We start from the raw sequence: 23,250 nt of genomic DNA, 5'->3' as shown, positions 1-23,250 counted from the left end.
TTCTTATTTTGAAAATGATATCTTGGGCTGAGGATATATATAATTCAGTGGTATAAAATGCCTGGCTAGCATATACAAGGCCCTCCCTGCATTTTCTTGAAAGTCTGTGATCTTCAGAAAACAATAGATACACAGTACCTTAGACTTCTGGGTTTGAATCCCTTGCATTTCCTTCAACAGGCTTACATTTAAGATTGTTGGCTCACAATTGTGATGAGCTACATATCTGAGGGGGAAAAAATCAGCCTGCTGCTTCCCTTAGTGGCAATGTGACTTTTTAGTGACTTTGTTCCCATTGTGATACATATTCAGCACAGCTTTCCCCTTTTGTTTCTAGTGCCAGATGACAGGCTGTGGGTGGAAAGCCTCAGGCAGCTTGGGCCCTGTCCCTGTGTTCTGGGCCTGTAAGCATGGTCGCTGGAGGAAGTGGGGCCTATGTCTGCTCCTGAGAGGGTCAGGCACAGACTATGATGCCTTTTTTATCCTAGTCATGGGAGTTTTCCTAGGTAGTTTTTCTGTGGCTGTGACAAAACACTGATGAAAACTTGGGGAGGAGAGGGCGCATTTCATGTTACAGGCTATCCGTCACTGAGGGAAGCCAAGGCAGGGACTTGAGTAGGAAACTGGAGCAGAGATCAAGGAGAAATGTTCTTCACTGGCTGACTCGCCTGCTTGTGCTCAGCCAGCTTTCTACCCAACCCAGGCCCACCTGCCCAGAGAGGGCCCTGCCCACAGTGGACAGGGTCATCCTACATGAATTAGCATCAAGAAAATACCCCACAGTCTAGTCTGATGAAGGCAGGTACTCAATTGAGGGCCTGTCTTCCTTGGTGTGTCAAATGAGGACCAAGATTAGCCATTGCACAAATCAATGCTGTTCCTTCTGCATGTGTTGATGGGCTAGGGATAGGACACAGATTTCATTGAATGTGGGGGCAGGGGGGCAGAGACTGAGTGGGGATTGACCATGTATGCTAGGCCAGCACTTTGTCATGGGGAACTGTCAGGTCAGTTCCCCAACTTTAGTTCTTGATGATAGGGTTTACTAAACTGGAGGCTTGTTTTAAAGCCACTACCCAAGACTTTGCCTCATGGATACCATCATAGAGTAAATGGTTTTTAGTGAACAGTTAGAATTGTTAGGCAAAGAGAGGTGACGTAAGGCAACCCAGGGCATAAATATTGAACTGGAAGGAATGATCCTTTGTGCTATTCTGTCTCAAATGTGGGCAGGAAACTTGTTTTACAAAAAAAATTTGGGGGCATCTTTGAGGTAATAGAAGTGTGTGTGTGTGTGTGTGTGTGTGTGTGTGTGTGTGTGTGTGTGTGTGTGTGTTTCCTCCCTGTTGCCACCAAGGTCTGAAATTGCAATGTTGAAAGTGTTTTTTGTTCTTTGGTTGAATTGCATTGATATTCTTAAGACAGCGAGCCCATTTGTCAGGGTGTAAAATTCAGGAGGGACGTGGGACACTGGAGCCTCTTTGTAAACAAACCACTGGGACTTATGGACCCAGGTGTAAACCAGTGTGCTAAGAATTCTCTTTAGGTCAGTGAACTCATTAGCTTTGTATCTGATGAGTGGTAGATGCTGATTATATAATAAAAGGTAGTGTCCAAAGAGGTCCTGGAAGCTGTTCTTGTCCTATTTAATTATCTGGCTCTTATACTAATTTGCTCTGCGCAGGGGACAGGCTGTCCTGGTTGAGGTTTCTAGTTCAGGATGCTCAGGTTGCAGAGTGCTCTCGTGGCCTGAGCTGACGTCCATCAGAATCTGAGGACCCCTTCAGAGCTCCCCAGATCCTTTGCAACATTTCATAGTTACAGTTCAGGTAGAAAAGTAGCCGCTTTCAGGCACATACCCTAGTACTTCGTTAACTGCTAAGCACAGCCTTTTAAGATGGGAATTTAATTTGTATTTATTTAAAAGATGTAAAATACTCTGTGGGGAGAAAGATCTTAACAACAGAGTTACCCATAGGCCTAGCATTTTGCAAATCCAGCTTATTTTATGGTAGAATTTGTATTCTTGTTACTACTTCGGACAAAGAAGGCCTTTTGTTTGCATGGCAGGGCTGACTGGGAAATGTCATCCTGCCTTCCATCCTTCAGATGGGAATATGGTTGCCCTCAGGCTACAAAGAGACTACCTGAAATATCTTTCCTTTTCTCTTTGTACCACACACACCAAGGGCAGATGGTGTGGCCCCAAATCTAGTCACACAAAGCTGTTATAGTCTAGTCTAGTGTTTTGTGCTGACCAGATATTAAAGCTGATAGATGTGGCTAACCAGCAGCTTTGATTTTGATTCAACAGGATTTGTTTTCTTCTCAAAATTCAAGTAAGCCAAAAAGTGCATCACTTCTGTCCAGCCATCCCCCCACATCAGTCTCTCTTTTTGGTGATGAAGATGAAGAGGTACGAATTGTTATTGCAGCACCAGATAATAATTCACCTAGACCAGTAGAAGTGGTTTGGGTTTTTTTTGTTTTGTTTTGTTTTGTTTTTTGATGGGTTTATAGCAGAGTGGCATACAGTAGAAAAGAGTGATGGGTAGAGAAGCTTCTGGTTACTTGTGTCTTGTCACTTGGTGACCCCAAGTTTTCCCAGTAATACAATTGGGACATTAAAATCTTGACTCAATTATTGGGGAAAGCCAAATAGGTTTCGTTTTTTAATACTCTTTGGAGAGGGTGGAGCTCTTATACCTATGATCTATAAGAATATCTTTGCTAAAGTGGCAGTTGGAGAGGAAGCAGCCATGTTTGGCTTACATTTCTTTCTCACTCTGGTTATAGAGAGTGGGGTGGCAAAGAAAAGTAAGAGGAAAAAGGACCCAAATTCGAACTTTTATGTAGTATTGTGCAGTGGTTGGTCCGTGTAGCTGTGGTTCTATACTCAGCTCCATTACTGCGGATACCTTAGCACCTCTCCATCTTCTATGGGTTAAAGGTCACTAGGTTGATTGTAGCCACCAAAACAAATGCCACATCTTTGCACAGTGGTTGGTACGGGGTTTAAGGGCATGGTAAATGATGTTGTCAGTAGCATCTCACTGGACTCTAGCATGTTATTCTTGTAGTCTTTTTCTACCTTACTAGGCTTGACTTAAAGACCTCCATTGGTTTTTGGCTCAGGACTGTCCGCTGCTATAGTATATAAACCATTTGCATCATAAACCAAACTTGGCACTTCTAATGGTTTTGTTCAATTACCTTATTGAAAGTGGCTATATGGTAGAATTTCTAGTGGCATTGGGAGTGGTAGCCGGATCTCATGGGTGGTCCAGTCTGCTCTGTGACTCACCGTGTAGCCTAGGCTGGCTTCAAAGTTACATTCTTGCTCCCTTGGCTTCATGGATCCTATGATCATAGGCATACACCACCATATTTGCTACATAGTAAATACTTTCAGAGTACTTGAATGTATGAGAATTTATAAATGTCATTGAATTTCCTTAGCGTTCCATACCTTTGTATTTGTTATTATAAATTAACTGTAAATAAACGTTCTTATCTGTGAAAACTCTGTTTAGTCATTAATCCAGTGTCTAATTCTTAGAAAGAGATGTATGATTTTTGGCTGCTGCCAAGGCTCTCATGCCCACAGGTTGCCTGGGAAGGGGGACTTCCGGGTGTTTCTGTAATCTTGACCTTCTTTTGTTGCTTTTGTTTTTTCAAGCTCTGGCTCAGGCTCTATTGTAACTCCTGGAAGTCGTCCCCTGACCTATACACGTACACTGTACCCCATTCACATACCCCTGTGTACACATTACACATGCATTCACATACCCTGTGTACACATTATACATGCATTCACATACCCCTGTGTACACATTACACATGCATACACAATAATAATTAAACCTTTTCTGTCTTTCTTTCTTTTTTTTTTTTTTGAGATAGGGTCTCTCTGTGACTTGATTTGTAAACCAGGCTGGCCTCAAACTCGTAGCAATCCACCTGCCTCTGCTTCCTGAGTGCTGTAAACATTTTCTTAATTAAAAGAATTCCATGGTCATCTTGTTTCCTTTTGTGGATGATAGATAGGGTTTGTAATTCAGAGAGGTTGTAGACGGAGGTGTGCAGGTATTTTGTGATTGTTTCCCCCGCACATGTTATACTCTGCACCTTGTCGGAGAATGGCTCGCTTGACATGTCTTACTTGGATGAGTTGTGATACCTCTTTATACTTTGCTACCATTTATCCTTTTAGGACAGTCTTTTTGGGATTACAGCAGCTAAGAAGCAGACTTCATCTCTACAGCCTCAGAGTCAAGAGAAACCAAAACCCTCAGAGCAGCCCCAAAAGAAAGCGTCTGCCTTGTTGTTCAGCAGTGATGAGGAGGTAGGTTAAGGTTTGCCACATGTGAGGTGTGGAGGGGATGAGGAAGAATGAGCGCCATCCTGAGCCTGTGCTCACTGTTGTGTCCCCACTGCAGCTTAGTCACTGAAAGATGATGGTCTTTATAAGATTGCATCTGGTTTTTTGTTTTTGTTTTTGTTTCTCAAGACAAGATTTGTTTGTCTGTGTAGCCCTTGCTGTCTTGGACTCACTCTGTAGACCAGGCTGGCCTCAGACTCACGGAGATCTGCCTGCCTCTGCCTTTGCCTCCCCGAGTACTAGGATTACAGGTGTGTGCCACCGTGACCAGCTCAAGATTGTATCTTTTAAAGAAAAGATGGTTAATGTAATGTGTTAAACATTAATACTTTCAAAATGGAGTCAATATGGCCTTCCACCACAAGGTTCATGGCTGAAGCTCTGTAGTAAAAAATATCAAGGAAAAGCTTCACATTTAATGTACATTTTAGGTGATAAGGGACCTGTGGGTATGTTTTGCTAAGTATGACAAAGATCAAAGAGTTGGGGAGAAGCATGATGGGATTGAATCTAGTCTGCAGTGGTAAGCTGAAAGGGTTTAGCAAGATCTGCTTTTTTGCTCTGTGTCTTCAGCAATGGGGCCACCTTTGCTTCAGGAACCAGGAGGATAGCATTGGTCTGCTTCACAGCAGAGGTCTGTGTTGTTCTACTGTTAGGAGAAAGGGCAAGAAGGTGAGAGAGGACTTGACGCCTCTGTTTTCTTCATTGCTGAGGTGCCATACTTAGAGGGTAACGTGTTCAGGGCCCATCCACCTGTGTATTGCCTTCTTAAGGCCTGCTTGGTTAAGCTCGAATTACAGTAGACTTGATAGGAGTGGCCTGTGTAAATTCAACTCCTTTTCTATAAGGTGGTGAATATATAATTGGGATACAAAGCAAAGTGAATAGTATCTTAATCATTATTCAGGCTTAGCTGAGCAGAAGACCATAAGTGTAAGTGTAAACGAGACTTAGATTTACAGCTTATCTTAAAGGCTGAGAAGCGATCAACATAATAAAACGTAGTGCCCTGAGTATTAAAGGTCTCCTGGCACAGGGGGTGCAGCTTAGCGGTGCACACATTCATGAGCAAGGCCCCGAGTCTATGCCCATCACAGGAAAATAATAATTAAAAAAATCAAAAGCTGTTACAGGAGCTGGGGTTGTAGCCCAGTGCCAGTTGGTAAAGTACTTGCCTAGTGTCTTCACATAGGGTTTCTATTGCTGTGACCAAAAGCAGCCTGGAAAGGAAAGGATTCATTTTAGCTCACCATTTCATGTAGTAGTCCATCACTGTGGGAAGACAGGGCAGGGATTCAAAGTAGGAACCTGGAGGTAAGAGCTGAGGCAGAGGCCATGGAGGAGGGCATTGGACTAGCTTGTTCCTCATGGTTCGCTCAGCCTGCTTTCTTATAGAACCCAGGACCCCCAGCCGAGGGATGGCACTGCCTACAGTGAGCTGTGGCCTCCTGTGCCAGTTATTAATCAAGAAAATGCCCCACCGGCTGACCTGCTAGGGGTATTTTCTCAATTGATGTTCCTTTTTTGAAAAGGACTCTAGCATGTGTCAAGTTGTCATGAAACAAGCCAGCACACCTAGTGTGCTCAGTCCCAAGCTCTGTCTGTATTCCTGGTACTTGAGAGGAGCAGACAGGAGGACCGGAAGTTCAAAGTTATCCCGAGCTACCTAGTGACCTAAGCCAGCCTGGGTTACTTGGAACCCCTTCTCAAAGGAAAGAAAGAAATTTAAGCTGTTAAAAATAGTTTTCCTAGCTGCATGTGGTGGCACACACCTTTAATTCTAGCACTTGGGAGGCAGAGGCAGGCTGATCTCTGTGAGTTTGAGGCCAGCCTGGTCTACAAAGCGAGTCTAGGACAGCCAAGGCTAACAGAGAGACCCTGTCCCGAAAAACCAAAAAACCAAAAACAAAAAAACAAACAACAAAAACATTTTCCTGTGTAATGTTTGCTGTTTTATCATAGGGATATTAGGAGGGCACTGGGTTATAGACAAATTGTAATTAAATAGTTTTTATAGAAAGCAGCTTAATCAGAATTTTAGATGCATCAAGATAGGAAAGATGTTTTCTTCAAGGTTGCCAAATACAAATAGCCAAAACACTATGAATGTAACATAGTTCCTGATTGTTTCATGGTTGTTCTTGGCATAGGCAGTTTACTGTATATATGTGTAATAATATAAATATATATTTAAAAGAAAAATTTAAAAAATTAAAAAGGAAATATAAAAAAAGAAAGCAACTTAAAAAGACTTAATTTATGTTTTCAGCTTAAATGTATAAATTTATTATGGACTTTCTATTCTGTACTTTGTGTGTGTGTGTGTGTGTGTTGTGTTGTATGTGTTGTGTGTGTTGTATGTGTATGTGAGTGTTGTGTGTGTGTGTGTGTGTGTATTATATATTTGCAGTTTCTGAGCACATGTATACAGATGAGCCTTCCCAGCAGCCAGGGGAGGATGCCTGATGTCCCACTCTTTTCCTTGTTCTTTGAGACAGTCTTTCACTGAACCAGAGCTGGGCTGGTGGCCAGCAGACCCTGGTAATCTCAAGTCTCCATCCCCTCCAGCCCAGCCCATGCATGGCAGTGTCCAGCGTTTCTAATGTGGGTGTAGGGATTTGAACTCAGGTCCTCGTATTTGTTTAGCTGCTCTTATCCTCTTGTACCACCTACCCAGCCCTCATTTTTTTTTTTTAAAGCATCATTTGTTATCATTTCTTTGTGGAATTCTTCCCATCATAGTGGCGTCAGGAAAAAAACAAACCTAGCCAGAGCTGGTCAGCAAAAAGAAAAGAATAAAGGTGACCAGGGTTCTAGTATTCGCTGCTTGGCTCCCTCTGGGAACACTTGGGGGACTTTAAGAATATTAGTTGTAGGTGTGGCCTTCTTACTGGAATATTTTTTAAAGCTCTGTAACCATTGCTAAACATGGCTGCTTAGAGGATCAGTTCTCAACCACAAGCCTTTATTAATTACAGTTTCATACATACACATAATATATTTGAACGTCATTCCCCGTGACTTTGTCTTGTCCCCTTCTCTGTCCTGTTGACCCTCTTCCTTTGCTTTAGGATTTTACTTTAAAAAGTAAATTTTACTTATTACATTTCTTTGTTTATCCCTGGTATAATTAATTTTGATTTTTAAAAATAGACAGATTCTTTTGTCCTTACATGAGACAGTGTCATAGCAGAGAGAAATATGAACACACTTGGAGGAAGCATTAGAGAGAAAGTGTGTGTAGTCCAGAACCCAGCTGTTCAAACATGTGACTTTTCTTTGAGTATGTTTGATTCTTAGATTGTAACTTAACAGAGAATAAACTTATTTAGTTATGTTCCATATCCCAGTTAGCCACTAGATAATATATGTCTCTACCACTAAGCTATGCTCCAGCTCCGTGTGTGTGGTGGGGGGGGGAGGGAGAGAGAGCTCTAGTGCACACGCACATATGAGCATGTGTGGTAAGTGGAGGGGTGGGGCTTGCTCATGTCTGTATGAGGTTTGGCTAGGCTGAGGGTGCTGCTGGGATCCACCTATCTCTGACCCCAATGCTGAGGACACTGGCATTTGTGGCCATATCTCAGTCCTTTAAATATGGGATCTGGAGATTGGAACTCAGGTCCTCATGCTTACGTAGTGAATGCTTTTTCCCACCTAGCCATTTTGTCAGCACTGCTCTGTGGATTTTTAATGCGTGGTTTGTGTTTTAAGGACCAGTGGAATATTGCTGATTCACGTACCAAGTTAGCACCTGACAGTAAGTCCAAAGGAGAACTGTGGGACTCAGGGACCACCCAAGGCCAAGACGCGAAAGCTGTGAAGAAGACCAACCTGTTTGAAGAGGACGATGATGAAGCTGATCTGTTTGCTATTGCCAAGGACAGGTGAGATCTTGACAAGTAGAGGGAAAGGTTTTGTGTGAGACGTGTTTCTGCGGCTGGTGGTTGGTGCCTCATTGTCACACACACAGACGGGGCCATGGGGAAGTTTGCCTTGAATTTTTCACTCTGACATTTTATTAATTTTGAAACAGTTTTTTTCTCTTAGGCATTATCTTTTATGTCTCCCTGATCCCTTAGCGATACCCTACAGAAGGTTACTTAAAACTCTGTTATTTTAATAGAAATCCTGAAAGTTGAAAACATACCATAATATTAGGGGTAGATTGCCAGCACTTACTGACCTGCCTTCTGGTCCAGGTGATTGTCTGAGCTGAAGCTGGTGGCTTATGGAGAGTGACATGGGCCATGCTCTGTGCGCTGCCTGGATGGCTGTGTATTCTGAGTAACTCCCTTATTCAACCTTTTTCTTCTGGCAAGCTGTAAATGATTACTTCACAGCTCAGCTGAACGGTGGCAGAAAGGCAGTAGTCCATTGAATGTGGAAATAATGTGAATTTGGTGGTGGCTTTCATAAATGGATTAGAATGTCTGAAATCCTAATATGGTTTTAAATTCTGGCTCTACAGTTCCTATAGGAATAACTTTGGTCAAGTTTCCTAATTTCTCTAGGCCTCAGATTTATCATCTCTTATTGGTCTATTGAGATAATCATGCACTCATAATTGAAGTGCCTCATGCTGTAGCTGGTACCTGGGCAGCATTCATCACAGTGCAAGGGAATACTTCACATGCATTTTCTCTCCCTCCCTCCCTCCCTCCCTCCCTCCTTCCCCCTTCTCTCCCTCTCCTCCTTCTCTTCCCTCTCTCCCTATCCTCCCTCTACCTCTTCACCCTCTCCCTCCCTCTATCCCTCTGCCTCTCTCTTTGGGTTTTTTCAGATAGGGTTTCTCTGTGTAGCCTTGGCTGTCCTGGACTTGCTTTGTGTAGACCAGGCTGGCCTGGAATTCAGAGATTTGCCGCCCCTGCCTCCCCGAGTGCTGGGCTCACAAGTGTGTGCTACCACATCCATCTTCCGTCTCCCATTTTTATTATTTTTTTCCTGGGATGCTCTTCTTTCTTTTCTGACAGCTGCTATCAGGAGTCCTGTGAGTTCTCTGTGTTAAGAGCCTCCTGTAATCCAGACATAAGAGAGGAACTGGAGCCTGGGTGTGGCTTTGCCTTCCCCGCCCCTCTGTAGCTCTGCTGTGGTTGAGCATTCTCAGTACACGCGTGCCCTACCACACACACTGCCATGAGCCTGATGACCTGAGACATGTCTCATCTGTAGGTCTTGGTGCCAGCCACACCATTCTTGGCTTCCAGTAATGCTTGCTGTCTTAGATTCTTTATACCTTCCATTGCTCTTGAAGATGTCTATAAAATGTTGTGTGTAGAAAGTAATTCATAGATATGATCAGATCTCAAAAAGCTCTCGTACAGATGAGTATAAGTAAAGATGTGGATCAATATAAAATGGTGTAGTCACACTGGAAAATGGTTTTGGTGTTCCTTCAGAATGTTAAGCCTGAGTTACCATGTGATGCAGTAATTTAACTCTTTGGTATAAAACTAAGACAGATGGAACCATGCTCAGATAAAACTTATGCAAAAATGTCCATTGTAGTATTAATCCATAAATACCCAGAAACGACCTAAGTGTCTATCAGATGATGAGTAGATAAACAAAATATTGTGGATATTCACAAATATTGCTGAATAAATAGGGATAAAATGCTGATATATGATAAGGTATGAATTAGCCTAGAAAATATATTAAGTGAAGGAGTCAGTCACATATGATCACAGAATGAATGATTCTATTTATGTCCAGAGCCTGTCAATCCAGAGAGAGGGAGGAGGTTGGTGGTTGCCAGGGGTTAAGGGGAAAAGGGAATGGGGAGTTAACTGCTAGTGGGCATGAGTTTCTTCTTGAGGTAATAAAAATGTTAGACTGTGGTGATAGAGTTCAGATCTCAAATGCTAAAGATTCTTGAGATGTGTATTTTAAAGGGGATGATTTAATTGTGTAAATTATATCCCATTAAAGCTTCTCTGAATTGAAGAAGTAGAAAGTGGAAAAGGTGGTTACATCACAAAAGCTGACTCTGGCTCTGTGGTCTCTCAGCTGCCTTCCTGGCCATGCTGAGCGTAGCCATAGGTACTCTTCGTTCATTCTCTGCTAGAGGAGGTGGCAATTGTGACAGCCAGGAGTGCAGTGTGCCTTTCAGATGTAAGCCTCTTCATGTGGAAAGTGACTGACAAGGCTTCATGAGCAGGTCTGGGCTCTTCTACGTTAGAGTGATAGGCAGAGGCTGCTGCCTGTAAGATCAGATTGTCTCTATCCAAAGGCTTTTCAAATCACCCACTTCAAGCTGTACAAAATCAAAAAATGGTGGGAGTAGTTACTGTGGATGTAGCGAAAAAAGAGCAGTGCTTTTGATTTTTTGTTTTGTTTTTTATTTTATTTTATGTGCATTGATATAAGGGTGTCAGATCCCTTGGAACTGGAATCACAGATACTTGTAAGCTGCCATTTGGGTGCTGGGAATTGAACCCGGGTCCTTTGGAAGGGTAGACAGTGCTCTTAACCACTGAGCCATATCTCCAGCCCCCAGTGCTTTTGTTTTTAAATTGTATTTTTCCTGAAGTTGATCTTCTGTTTGTTTATTTAGCCAAAAGAAGACACAGAGAACCTCACTTCTCTTTGAAGAGGATGCTGACAGTGGAAGCTCTCTGCTTGGCCTTCCTCCTGAGTCTGCTCCTCCTGCAGCAATGGTATTCATTTTCTTAGACCCAGAAAATGCCTGTAAGACTGTGCTAATGAGTAGAGATGCTGTTATCTCGTCAGATCTGAAAACCCATCCTTGGCATTGCTGTGACAACACATTTAGCATAAAGGAGGAAAACCTCATTTGGCTCGTGCTTTCAGGGTCAGTCCTTAGTCCTTGGTTCTGGTGGTTCTGGACCTGTGCCAAGGCAGAACATCAGGTAAATAGAGGCAACTCAGTTCATGGTGGACAGGAGGCTGCTAGAGGGACAAGGTACATAGGAAGGCAAGATATAGCTCTCAAGGACGTTTCCCAGTGATGTCTTATGTCCTAAACTAATGCCCTATGTCCTAAAGTTGCCAGAACCTCCCCAAACAGCACTGCTAGCAGGTGCAAGCCCTCCACACCAGAGCCTTGGGGATGTTTCATCTCTACATCCTCAGAGTCAATGTGTTTGCTTTGTTTTCTTTAATCATGTATTGCCTGTTGTCTTCTGCATCCTTGTGAACTTCCATCTTCTTTGATTTCAAGTTGAATCAGTTTTGCACTCTAAGGATTTCTTCCTGGTGGTAACTATAAATTCTCTTACCCTAATTTTCTTTTGTATGTTTTCAGTTATAGTGTTGTGCTTTCCTAGTTTCCCACATCAGCCTTTCTACCGTGGTTAGGCATTGCTTTCTCATAGCCTGTAGGCTGTGGGCAGTTCCAGTTTGGTCATATAACCTCCCTTTCCTACTCTAACCCCCCTGCCTTCCAAAGTAGGGATTGATGAGCTGAGCTGAAGCTCTTGCAAACTGCAGCGATCACCCTGTGTGAAGAAACACGTGTGATGCTTTTTAGGTAAATGAACAAGTAGATGAGGAGTGAGGTAAAGAAAGGACCAGGTGAAGGGAGAAATACTATGCTTATTCAAAGAAGCACCTGAAGAGAGCAGAAGAACCTTGGTGACATTTGCATCTGGGACTTTCTGTAAGCATGGAGGTAGTCAGAGGAACCCAGGGTGTGCGCCTGTGAGAGCGGGAATTATGTTAAGGAGTGGCAAGCCAAGAGGAGCTGCAGACAAGGAGAAGGGCACAGAGGGCTGGCTCACTGCTGTGGCTTAGCGAAGAGCACAGCTTTGGAGTAGCAGCCACTGAGTGTTGCCTTATAGGTGAGGGAGGAGACTCGTTAGTGTCCTGGTGGCAGGATCCAACAAGGTGTCAAGTGCTGTGCTCACAAGTCGGAGGGAATCCTGTCTGTTATGTCTATCATGAGGCCACTGTTACCATCCCATCTGCCCTTCCTTCACTCTACTTTGCTCATTCCTGAAAGGACTGGTTTTGGCTGGCTTTACACATTGCCATGCTGTTCAGGTATGTTTTGAGTCATTGTGAGTGCCATCTTTTCTTCTCTTGGTAGACAAAGGAGAGCATCCCCAAAGTGCCATCATTGTTTAGTGATGAGGAGGAAAATGAGGTTCCATCGGCTGTGAAACCTGTGGATGGGAAGGTTGATAATGCCAAAGTGTCCCGAGAAGTGGGGACTGCTGACGTGGCCAAAGTGGCCGAGACGGTAAGCTGCATCTTTGGTTTTCTGATCCATTTGTAATATATATACTTTTCTACATTTTCCAACACCTAGAGGTTTTTTTTGTATAAATAAATGTTTTTGTAGAAAGGCTGGGAAACACTGAGTATGGTAAGAAAATAGCCTGTGCACCTGCTGTCCGGGGAATCCTCGTCCAGATTCATTTTATAGCTGAATTCCTGTACACAGTGAAATGAAAATCTCCTGTTTACCTGAGTGTCAGGTGGGACCACAGAGCACTTGGTCTTCTGCAGAGTACTCTTCCTCGTATCACTTTTCATGTTGACTTGCTCTGTACAGTTTCTTTATTTGCTTCTCACAGAAGTTCCTGCTTTGGTTCTGTCGTCCTCACCTCTGAGCTCAGAGTCACTGTCATGAGGTTAGGTTGCCATTCTTTTACTTCTGTTGATGTCGACTAAATCAGAGCAAAGTGAACTGGTTTCCCTGTAAACATTAACTTCCTGTTCTGCTGGGTGTTTCTGTCTTTTTGGGAGCCTTCAGCTGTGCTGCTGCCTGTGACAGGGTTCCCGTCAGCAGTTGCTCTCTATGCAGCGTAACTTGTCTCCTAGCTCTTTGTACTCTGTAGATACAGCTGCTCAGGCTTAGTTTTGCCAGGGCCTGTGTGAAGAACATTTCATTTACTTTTTCCACGTAGGGTCCTTACAGCTACAGCGAGACTCACGTGTACCTGAGTCCCCCGATCTTCTCCCATTGGCTGCATGGGGACCTGAATTGCTTTGTCACAGCTCTTTCTACCCTTGACTCAAACTGCCCTGCCCCTCAGTCAGCTGTACACTCCTTGAGGATTAGGGGTATTTGCTTCCTTTTTTACCCATAAGCACTTGGCATATTGTCTTTCACATAGTAGGTGCTGCTTCCTGTATTATCAGTTCTCTAATGAAACATGCTTTTCCACTCTGAAGGTTGGGATGCACTCTACAGTTAATGGTGTGTTTAACTGAAAACCATTTTTCTTTCTTAGAGATACCTATAATAATAGCAATTGTTTTGACTAGTAGTATCTGATACTATTGAATAGATTAATGTTGCATTTTTAGTGTTATGTTAGAAATTGTGTGTGCATGAAAAATATATAAAGTTTTAACTATGCAAGTTTTGGTGGTTAAATTTCCCTCTGGGAAGCCAGGTGTGGTGGCGCACGCCTTTAATCCCAGCATTCATGGAGGCAGAGGCAGGAGGATCTCTGTGAGGTCAAGGCCAGCTTGGTCTACAAAGTGAATCCGGAACAGCCAAGGGTTCATAGAGAAACACTGTCTCAAAAACAAAAACAAAAACAAAAAACAAACAAACAAACAAAATCCCTCTGGGTCTTATGTATTAAAAATACATTGTAATTTAGAAATCCTTTCTAGTAAATAAGCAACCTATGTGCATCAGGGTTATAACTACCCTATCATTTTGTAGGAGGAAGAGGGGCCTCTGACTTAACAGGATTGGAAAAATTATCTTTAACTGCGATTGCCTGTACAAGCCTCTTGATGACTGTAATATTTTGTCACACGGTGGTCTATGTGATAAGCTGTGTTGCATTGAGTCATGTTAATGTGGCAGTTACTGAATTAATGATGAACTTGTGATGGCCCACGGTAGGATTTTAATTTCTAGTTATTTTTTTATTTCTGTTTGTAGGAAGGACTTTCGACTGCTTCTGGTCAGGAAGAAGTTGGGCCTTCTGATTTATTTTCTTTTTCATCTCCATTGGACAAAGGAACCAAGGGCAGAACCAAAACCGTCCTTAGTTTGTTTGATGAGGACGAGGATAAAGTGGAAGATCAGAGCAACACGTCTGCGCCACAGGATGGACTGGAGAAGGTGAGCACAGAGCAGTAAGTGTTCAAGTGCCTACAAGAGATAGAGGGATGCCCTTTCATACATGGGCGCTGCTGCTGGCCTGAGGTGCTGAGGAAATCTTGGCTTTCAGTTTAAGTGTAAATGATTCTCCAGTCAGATGTTTGAGAATAAATCAGCGGCTTGTCCCGGAAGTCTCTCAAGGTTAGATAGGGAATTAGAATCTTGCTTCTTCTGAGATGTGCAGACCTTGTTGCTCGAGAAACTTGTCTATTTATAAGAGTAAGCAGTAGGAAAGCAGAGTTACGGCAGATGTGTGTATTTCAGTTATGGTAGCTTTCAGTTTTAGAATTACTAGTGGTAGGAGGGTCTTTCGTATTTATCAGCTATCAGCAAGCCTTTTCTCTAAAGTCTGTATGAAAGACTGTGTTAGTTTTGAAGGCCATATGGGTTTTCTTGTACTTGATCATCTGCCATTGGTCTTGGATCTCTGTGATGGTCTCGCTGCACGAAGATGCTTCTTTGATTAGAAGTGAGAGCTACACTCATCTGTGGGTGTAAGGGTAAATATTGAGAATATAGTTTAAAATTGTTTTAGAGTAAATGTCAGTAGTAGGTTCTCCTCTAGGGTCTGTGATCTCTCTAGCCATAGGTATCGGGCTAGGGGTACAGTACCAGACACATATTTCCTCATATTGAGTGGGCCTTCAGTCCAGTTAGATAGCTGTTGCTTACAGCCAGAATAAAATTGCTACTGTTACATCATTAGGGAGGTCTTGCTGGGCTATCATTGTTATGGTTTGTAGGCTTTACAGCTAGTTAGGACTACTGATTTACTCTCTCCCTCGGCAGCTTGCATAGCCCCTTGCAGTAGTATGAGAGGCAGTCATGAGGGAAGGAGGCTTCTGGGCCAGTTCTAGCTAAATTCTTCCAAGCCCGTGTCTATAGTATGTGATGTCTCTGCAGCAGGGTCTTTCTAACTTTCAAGTTCTTGGAGGCAATCAAGGACAGTGGCAACAACCTATGTTGTTTGGGGGTGTCTCTTGGACTCCACCCCCAACCAACAATTGGAAGGGAAGTTTCTTATATTTGGATGCCATTTTTAAAACAAAATCCCCAACATTCTATTTTACCAGTAAAGATTCAGGAGCCAGATGCTGGGGTAGAAACCTGTTAGTTCAGAGAGGCAGAGAAAGCACCCAGCTGACCTTCAACTGATGTCCCGGAAAGAAAACGACCTTTCTCTCCCATGTTGTCTCGAAAACCCTCTAACTCAGTGTCCCTCCTCTCTGTTTACTTGTGTTCACTCTCGTTCAACAAGTTGCTTGCTCCACCTCTTGATGGATAGTTAATGTTATTCAGCTCTTGGGTTAAAGGTGTGTGGTAGGGCTGACCACACCACAAGAAACAGGTTTTTCCAGTCCACAATCTTAGGGTTCACAATGGGATCAAATACCCTGCAACATTTGGAACTGGGGTTTTTGTTAAATAGTTTATGGCTCTTGTAGGAAACATTTTTCACCCCATGTGTATCACTCCATTTAAATTATATATACATATATACATGTATACACACACACAAATAGGTGATTTTAATAACCTTACAAAATTTCCCTATGGCTTTTCCAAACATCTTTAGTCCTTCTGCTGGTGGGACTGCAGATTGGTACAGATACTCTGGAAATGAGTGTGGAGACTTTTCACAACATTAAAAGTAGAGTCGGGTATGGTGGTGCACGCCTGTAATCTCAGCATTTGGGGAGGCAGAGGCAGATGGATCAGTCTGGTCTACAATGTGAGTCCAGGCCCACCAAGGCTACACAGAGAAACCCTGTCTCAAAACAAACACAAAACAACAATAAAAACAACAACAACAACAACAACAACAAAACTTAGATCTATCATATGATTCAGTTACACAGATCCTTGGAATATGTCCAATGACTCGACTTCCTGTTCCACAGACACTTGCTTAGCCATGATCATTGCTGCTCTATTCACAATAGCTTAAAAAAAAATGGAAACAACCTAAATGTCTTTTAACTCATGACTGAATAATGAAAATATACATATATACAATGGAATGTCATTTGGTTGGAACAAAAATAAAAGCATAAATAAAATGCTTAAATAAAGTTTAAATAAAATGGATGGAACTGGACAGTAGCATACTGAGTGAACTCACCCAGACTAGAAAGACAAACATTCCTATGTATTTCACTGATGACAATAGTAGCCTTGTTCTGGGGAAGTGGGAGGAGAGAGCCGACTGTCCCCTTCACATGCTGGCCCGTCGGTCCTGCCAACTGTGGCTCCGGCTTCAGTGAGAGACCTGTCTTGAAGAAGGTAGCATGACTGAGGACACCTGATCCTAGCCTTGGCTTCTTCCCACACGTGTGCCTGTGTGTACACTATTCAAGTGCGGAGAGAAAGCTCATTAGTAGCCAGGCAAGATGGCGCACACCTTTAATCCCAGCACTTGGGAGGCAGAGGCTGGGTGGATCACTGTGAGCTTGAGGCCAGCCTGGGGCTGAGCAGAGAGGGTGGGCAGTAAAGTACATGACCCTTGATTGATTGGCTTTCTTTGAGGGGTGAGTGAGATACAAGTAAGATCTTTAGATTGTGATGGTTTCACAACTGAATATGCCGAAAGAAATCAATGACTTATCTTAACAAATTTAAAAAAAACAACATAGGTTGTAAGCCTGTTGATTGCAGTGCTCTTTTTTGTATATGGTTGTGTGTGCGCAAGTAGAAATCCATGCTTCTGTGGGTGTGTGTGGAGGCTGGGATTTTCAGCTGTCACTATTGCTTTCTACACTATTTTTTGAGTCAGTGTCTCACTAAACCTGGAGCTCACTGACTGTTGTAGGTCCCACCTGTAGTGCTGGGGCTATCGGTGTGTGCTGCCATCCATGCCCAGGTGTGTTACGTGGATGGCAGGACTCAGGCCCTACCTCTAGTGCTGGGGCTGTCGGTGTGTGCTGCCATGCCCAGGTGTGGTATGTAGACAGCAGGACTCGGGTCCCACCTGTAGTGCTGGGGCTGTCGGTGTGTGCTGCCATGCCCAGGTGTGGTATGTGGCAGCAGGACTGGGGTCATGTTTGTGTAGCAGACACTTTACCCACTGAGCCGTCTCTCCTGTCCTCCTCTTTATACCAAGCCACTGAAATTGTTGATAGTGATTTCTACATGTTCTTCCTAAATCAAATAGAGACTCAGTATGGTTTGGCTTCTCCTTCAGTCCTTACGGAGCCAATGCATGCAGACTGAGTTCTTTTTTGGTGGAGGGGGTGGGGTGGAGATAATGAAAAGTTCAGGTACTGCATGAAGGCTGAAAGATTATAAATGTTGTATTTACAGATTTATTCACCACTATTTTCAATTTGTTTACACCCACTGTTTTGGTAGCTGTGTATTATCCTCTTATGCCCATCTCTTGCTGATCGGCTCGTAGGCTGTGGCCAGACTTTCACCAGGGGCGTCTTTGTTGTGTCCGTTTTGATCTTATCTTTTGCCCAGGGTCTCAAAACCGATGGCCGCCCTAAGAGCACGGGAGTCTTCCAGGATGAGGAGCTGCTTTTCAGCCACAAGCTGCAGAAGGACAATGACCCAGATGTCGACCTTTTTGCTGGCACCAAAAAGACCCGGGTTAGTTCCCACCTATCCCCACCGTGTTAGAGATTGTGTGGGTCACCTAGCTGTGTGTTGCTTTACTTTTGGATTTGTAATCTGAGTGTAATCTCTTGCAGCTGTCAGTGCCAAGTGGTGGGAGCCTCTTCGGTGATGATGAAGATGATGATCTTTTCAGCTCGGCCAAGACTAAGCCTGTGGTACCAGCTCTTTATTCTCAGGCTTGGGGAATAAAGGAAACTAATGTGCAGTTATAGATGAGAGAACACTGCTGGAGAATTGTAAGGCTTAGTAGTAAATGAATTAACAGATGATGCATGGAGCAGTATGTCTAGGATCGGCTCCTCTCAGTTCCTAACACCGACGGATCCAGATGCTCTGATTGTCGTACAAACATGTTGATTTTTAAGGAGTTTATTTTAAAGAGTTTAAAGAGGTTATCCTTGCAATTAATGTGGACTACATTTTTTGTGCCTTTCAGACGCAGATCTTTAAGCATTGACTTGTAGCCTGTGTGTGTTTTTCCCCTGCTATACTAGGTTTTGTATACTTTTTTCCTTTTTATTGCAGAAAGGACTCCTATGTAAGTCACATTCTTTTTCTCCTCAAGATCTTGTACTTGCCAGGGCATCCTCTGTCACTGAGCTGTATCCCCGCCATAGAGAAAGCACAATGTTCAGGATGCTATTTCGGAAATGCTACCTATGAGTTGGTTAACCCTCATTTACGATGGAATTTTGGACCCAGAGGCCGAGTTCCTTTTTTCATTATTATTTAAAACTTTAAAGATGCATGATAAACTTTTTGTTTTCTTTTGAAGGTACCAGAAAAAAAGGGAGCACTGAAAAAAGACCACTCTGTTTCTTTAAAGAATCAGAAACCTCCTGAATCTACTCAAGGTAGCAAAGAAAAAAGCATAAGGAAAGCAGAGGCAGCACAGGTTAGAACTGACGGCCTTGAGGTTCCAGCGCTTATCTGCGTCCCCAGACAGGTGGTCCCAGTGCACAGATTTGGGGTTACTCAGAACTCTTAGCTAAGGAGGGAATGACAGCCAGTGCCTTCCCTTTCACTGTGCTCTTTAGTCCCACTTTTCTCCACAAGAAACCTAGGATTCTGTATTTAATTGCTACTGTTTAGACCAAATTCCAAATTCTGTTTCCAATTTGATGTTAAGATGGGATAAAGCGTTGTTCTCACTAGTGTGGCCATTCCTCCCTCTGGGCTTCCTTGGAGTAGAGTTCTAATACAAATGGCATCTGATTTCTTGGTTCCTCCTCAGTGTCACTGCTGCAAGATGGTTGTATGTGACCTTCCTTCTAGGAGTCCTGTCACTAAGACTGAGAGCTTCTCCACAGAGGAAGCCAGACCAATGCGGGTTGTCTCTGGGGATCCTACTGAGGCTCCCATGCCTGTGCTTGGAAAATGAGGCACTTTGTTAGCATAGCTCCTAACTGTCCGGAATCCAGATGTTTGTGTGTTTAGAACTCATGCGTCAGGTCATGGGAGAGCACAAGTGCTTTCTGGTATTTGTCATGTTGGGTAACTCATCATGACGTGTTCTGACAAAACTGCAGCTCTGATCTTACTCATCATCAGGGTCCCCCTTTCCTCCATGCTTCTGACTTACGGCAGCCTTCCCTCCTCATGCGGGGAGGCAGCAGGAAGCAGTGCTAGCAAGCGAAATGCTGTGAGGCTCTGGGGCAGGGACAGCTTTGCTCCATCACAGATTTACTTACAGTTTGTTTCTTGTTTCCTCAATGAATTTTTAACTGAATTTAATTTCACACAGGATTCTTCAGCTCTCCCTCCATTTAAAAGCAGAGAGCCATCCAGTCGGATCGGGAAAATACAAGTAATTATATTGGATCTGGAGTCTTCATTGCCTGCCTGAGGCACCTATAAAATTGTGGATTTTCAGTTTTTTCAGCTGCTACCAAGCATTCTCTCACCTCTTCCCCTGCCAACATCCTACCCTCCATCCTTGCCTAGTTGTTGCTTCTTATGCGCTGCTCTTTAATGTCTTTTGATCCCAGTGATGGGCACGACTGTGTGCCCCACTGAGCCTGGATCAGGTGATTTTCCTACGTTTCTATTCTCTTGTACTCTGCACTGTGTGCAACACAGATGTCGTGTGTCACAGAAATGGTAATCTGCTGCTGTGTTTAAGAACAGATACTGAGTTCCATTTTTCTTTTTTAGGCAAATTTAGCAATTAACCCAGCAGCCTTGCTGCCTACAGTGGCTCTGCAGACGCCAGGAATAAAGCCTGTTTCTTGTGAATTAGCTTTTCCTTCATCTGAACCGGGAAGGAGCCACATTCAGGAAAGTGTGCCCACTCTGCCCGGGAGTGAGGAGGCTGGTGTGAGTTTCGATCTTCCAGCGCAGGCAGACACCTTACACAGTGCAAACAAGGTGATCCAATTGTCTCTTGTTTTTCTTTTAACCAGACCAACCAGCTGCTTCTTTCTAGGCCAGTCAGCACAGTTGGTGCAGCCCAGCTTTACTCCCCGAAGGACACATCTCATCCTTTGCTTAGCCTTCCTCCCTTTGACCTCGCTCACATTTCTTATTTGTGCTTCTGTTTTTCCTTCCCACTTCTGGTGTTCCCACTCATCATTAAATACTCGCAGGCTGAACTGCAGCCCCACTAGGCCCTCCATCCCTAACCACGTGCTATGTACTGTTGCTGCCCACTGGCCCTGGTGCTTCTCCCAGAATGCTCTAGAGCACCATGCAAACCTCACTTCTTTGGTTTTCCCTGCTTCCTGTGACTTGGGCCCCCTTCTCTGGGATCCTAAGCAGTTCCCGCTGTTGCAAAGAGTGTCCTATGGACTGTGAATGAACTCTTGGAAGTTTTTTCTATCTAGTCTCCTTCTCTCTGAAGTTTTAACAGGTATCCAAGTAGGCCACAGGACCCAGAGTGATGCATGTCCCTGAATGATAATTAACTTTTAGTGTTTTCTGTACTATAAAAAGAAAAACTACTCTTATTTTTGTTAGTTTTCAAGCTTAAATTAGCCACTTCTTAAATTTGTGGGCTTTTTAAAAAAGAATATCTTTAATTTATTCTCTGGCAAGTTCATGTATTACAAGTAATGTGTCTGGGTTATGCCTGCCCTCAGCTCAGGTTCCCATCCTTGGCACTCAAAAGCCTCCTAAAATCACATTTCTCTGAAGCAAGCAGACATAGTTAAGTATTTAGTCCAAAAAACATGCTTTTATATTTTAGAAAATATCAGAAATATTAAATTCTAGTTATTAAGAGATTCCTATTCTGAGGCTATATCAAAGGTTTTCATATTCTACCTACAGTTTACATACAATGTCTAATTCTTGAATTGGTATTTGTTGAACACCATCAGTTGCCTCTTTTTTTGTTTTGTTTTGTTTTTTTGTTTTTCAAGACGGTTTGTCTGTGTAGCCTTGGCTGTCCTAGAACTCACTCCATAGACCAGGCTGACCTTGAACTCAGAGATCCACCTGCCTCCGCCTCCCGAGTGCTGGGATTAAAGGCGTGCGCCACCACTGCCCAGCTCTTCTCTTTGTTGTTTCATATTTCCTTGCTCCAGATACTGCTAAAGCTGGTGTCAGAAATCCTCTGAGTTTTTGTTTTTGTTGTTAAGATGGCTGACTTTGAATTAAGGCTGAGGAGGTGCTGGGGTTATGGCATATATTTTGAGTCACAGAATACCAGCATACCCACTTTTTGGGGTTAGAGCAACATTGAAGCTTTTTATAGGCAACTGTCCTCAAAAGATTAAAAAACAGGAGTAGGTGGTGGCTCAAGTGGTTAAGAGCACTGTCTGCTATTTCAGAGGACCTGGGTTCAATTTCCACCACCCACAGGCTGCTCACAGTTGTCAGTGCCAGGAGATCTGATGCCTCCTCAGGCATGGTACACACATGGCATGCAGGCATATATACAGGCAGAACACCAATACACATGACTAAACTAAAATGTATTTTGAAAAAAAAAAACACCTTAGAAAAGAGAATACTGAATGGGTAAGAATGAGTAAGTCCTGGAGTAGTAAGAACTGGCTAACTCCGTTCTAGAAACCACAAAACAACCTTTTCTTTCCCTTAAGTCAGTGTTTCTCAACCTGTGCTTTGTGAGCCGCTTCAGGGTTACATATCAGATACCCTGCATATTAGATATTTACATTATGATTCATAACAATAACAATGAAATAATTATGGCTGGGGGTCACCAAACATGAGGAACTGTATTAAAGGGTCACAGCATTAGGAAGGTTGAGAGCCACTGCCTTGGGTGATATCCTAATTGAAGTAAGCCAAAAGCTTTACAGTATTTTGAAGTACTGAGTCTTTGCTATGTTCGCCTCAACTATTTTCCCATCTGATCATGGTGTGTATGTCTGTTTGCCATCGCAGAGCCGTGTTAAAGTGAGAGGAAAGCGTAGACCACAGACTCGTGCTGCCAGGCGGCTGGCTGCCCAGGAGTCCAGTGAGGGTGAGGACCTGAGTGCCGCACAGTTGGCCAGTAGGTCCATCTTACCAAATGGCCATCAGCCTCCTCTGCAGCCCGCGATGGCCAGTGGAGAGATCAGCTCTGAGGAAGCCATGGCTCCAGCTGCCCCGCCATGGGAACGCGGTCCTGTGTTGTCCGCGGTGGGCAGCAGCTTCTTTGTGAAGTCTCCACCGCAGACTGGAATCCAGCCAGACCTGTTTGATTCTGGGGACATTCTTTCCAAGAGTGTAGGACCACAGTCCAGGGAGGGCACCACAGTCCCGGCAGTAGAGACCGCAGCCCACCCGTCAGGAGGGCGCACGGAGCAGAGCCTTGTGTTTCCTGACCTCAGTGAGGCCAGCAGTGCCGATGATCTCTTCCAGTCTGTCAGGCCAAGACCAACAAAGAAAAGAAACCCTTTCCCCCTCCTTGAAGACGAGGATGATCTGTTTGCAGATCAGAAAGGCAAAAAGAGTGAGTTGAAATCTGACAGCCATCAGGACATCATGTCAAAAACGCAAGACATTTTTGAGGTAACAAAAATATTTCATGTTAGAGCCTTTAAGGAAAATGGCTGATTTGCCATTTTCTTGAACTATAGATTATGCTGTGTGTTTTGTGCAGGTCTGCCATCTACTTGCTTATTTACCATAATTAGATCTCTTAATAACCCTGAAATTACTTGAAGTGGTTTGTTTCACCCAGGGGTGGTTCTTGTTGCCTTTAATCTTTGTTATA

At 43.6% G+C, this 23,250-nt stretch overlaps 1 protein-coding gene across 6 annotated transcripts in view; it reads left to right on the top strand.

Annotated features, from left to right (window-relative positions):
• Positions 1-23,250, top strand: part of WASHC2C (WASH complex subunit 2C) — a 51,992-nt gene that overhangs the window by 25,760 nt on the left and 2,982 nt on the right. For 3 of the 6 annotated variants that reach the window (XM_084765865.1, XM_084765863.1, XM_084765864.1), the window contains exons 18-29: positions 2,315-2,416; positions 4,214-4,345; positions 8,096-8,268; positions 10,938-11,040; positions 12,432-12,584; positions 14,250-14,432; positions 17,931-18,059; positions 18,161-18,241; positions 18,862-18,981; positions 19,831-19,893; positions 20,241-20,453; positions 22,437-23,045. In XM_084765865.1, coding sequence (XP_084621991.1) covers positions 2,315-2,416; positions 4,214-4,345; positions 8,096-8,268; positions 10,938-11,040; positions 12,432-12,584; positions 14,250-14,432; positions 17,931-18,059; positions 18,161-18,241; positions 18,862-18,981; positions 19,831-19,893; positions 20,241-20,453; positions 22,437-23,045 — 2,061 coding nt within the window. The remainder of the gene's footprint in view (positions 1-2,314; positions 2,417-4,213; positions 4,346-8,095; positions 8,269-10,937; positions 11,041-12,431; positions 12,585-14,249; positions 14,433-17,930; positions 18,060-18,160; positions 18,242-18,861; positions 18,982-19,830; positions 19,894-20,240; positions 20,454-22,436; positions 23,046-23,250) is intronic. The other 3 variants (XM_084765867.1, XM_084765866.1, XM_084765868.1) reach the window with 3 other exon arrangements.

Source organism: Acomys minous (assembly GCF_964271855.1).
Source record: "Acomys minous genome assembly, chromosome: 17".
NCBI classification, from domain to species: domain Eukaryota; kingdom Metazoa; phylum Chordata; class Mammalia; order Rodentia; family Muridae; genus Acomys; species Acomys minous.
The sequence above is the reverse complement of the archived record's forward strand: the minus strand, read 5'-3'. Positions and strand labels throughout refer to the sequence as shown.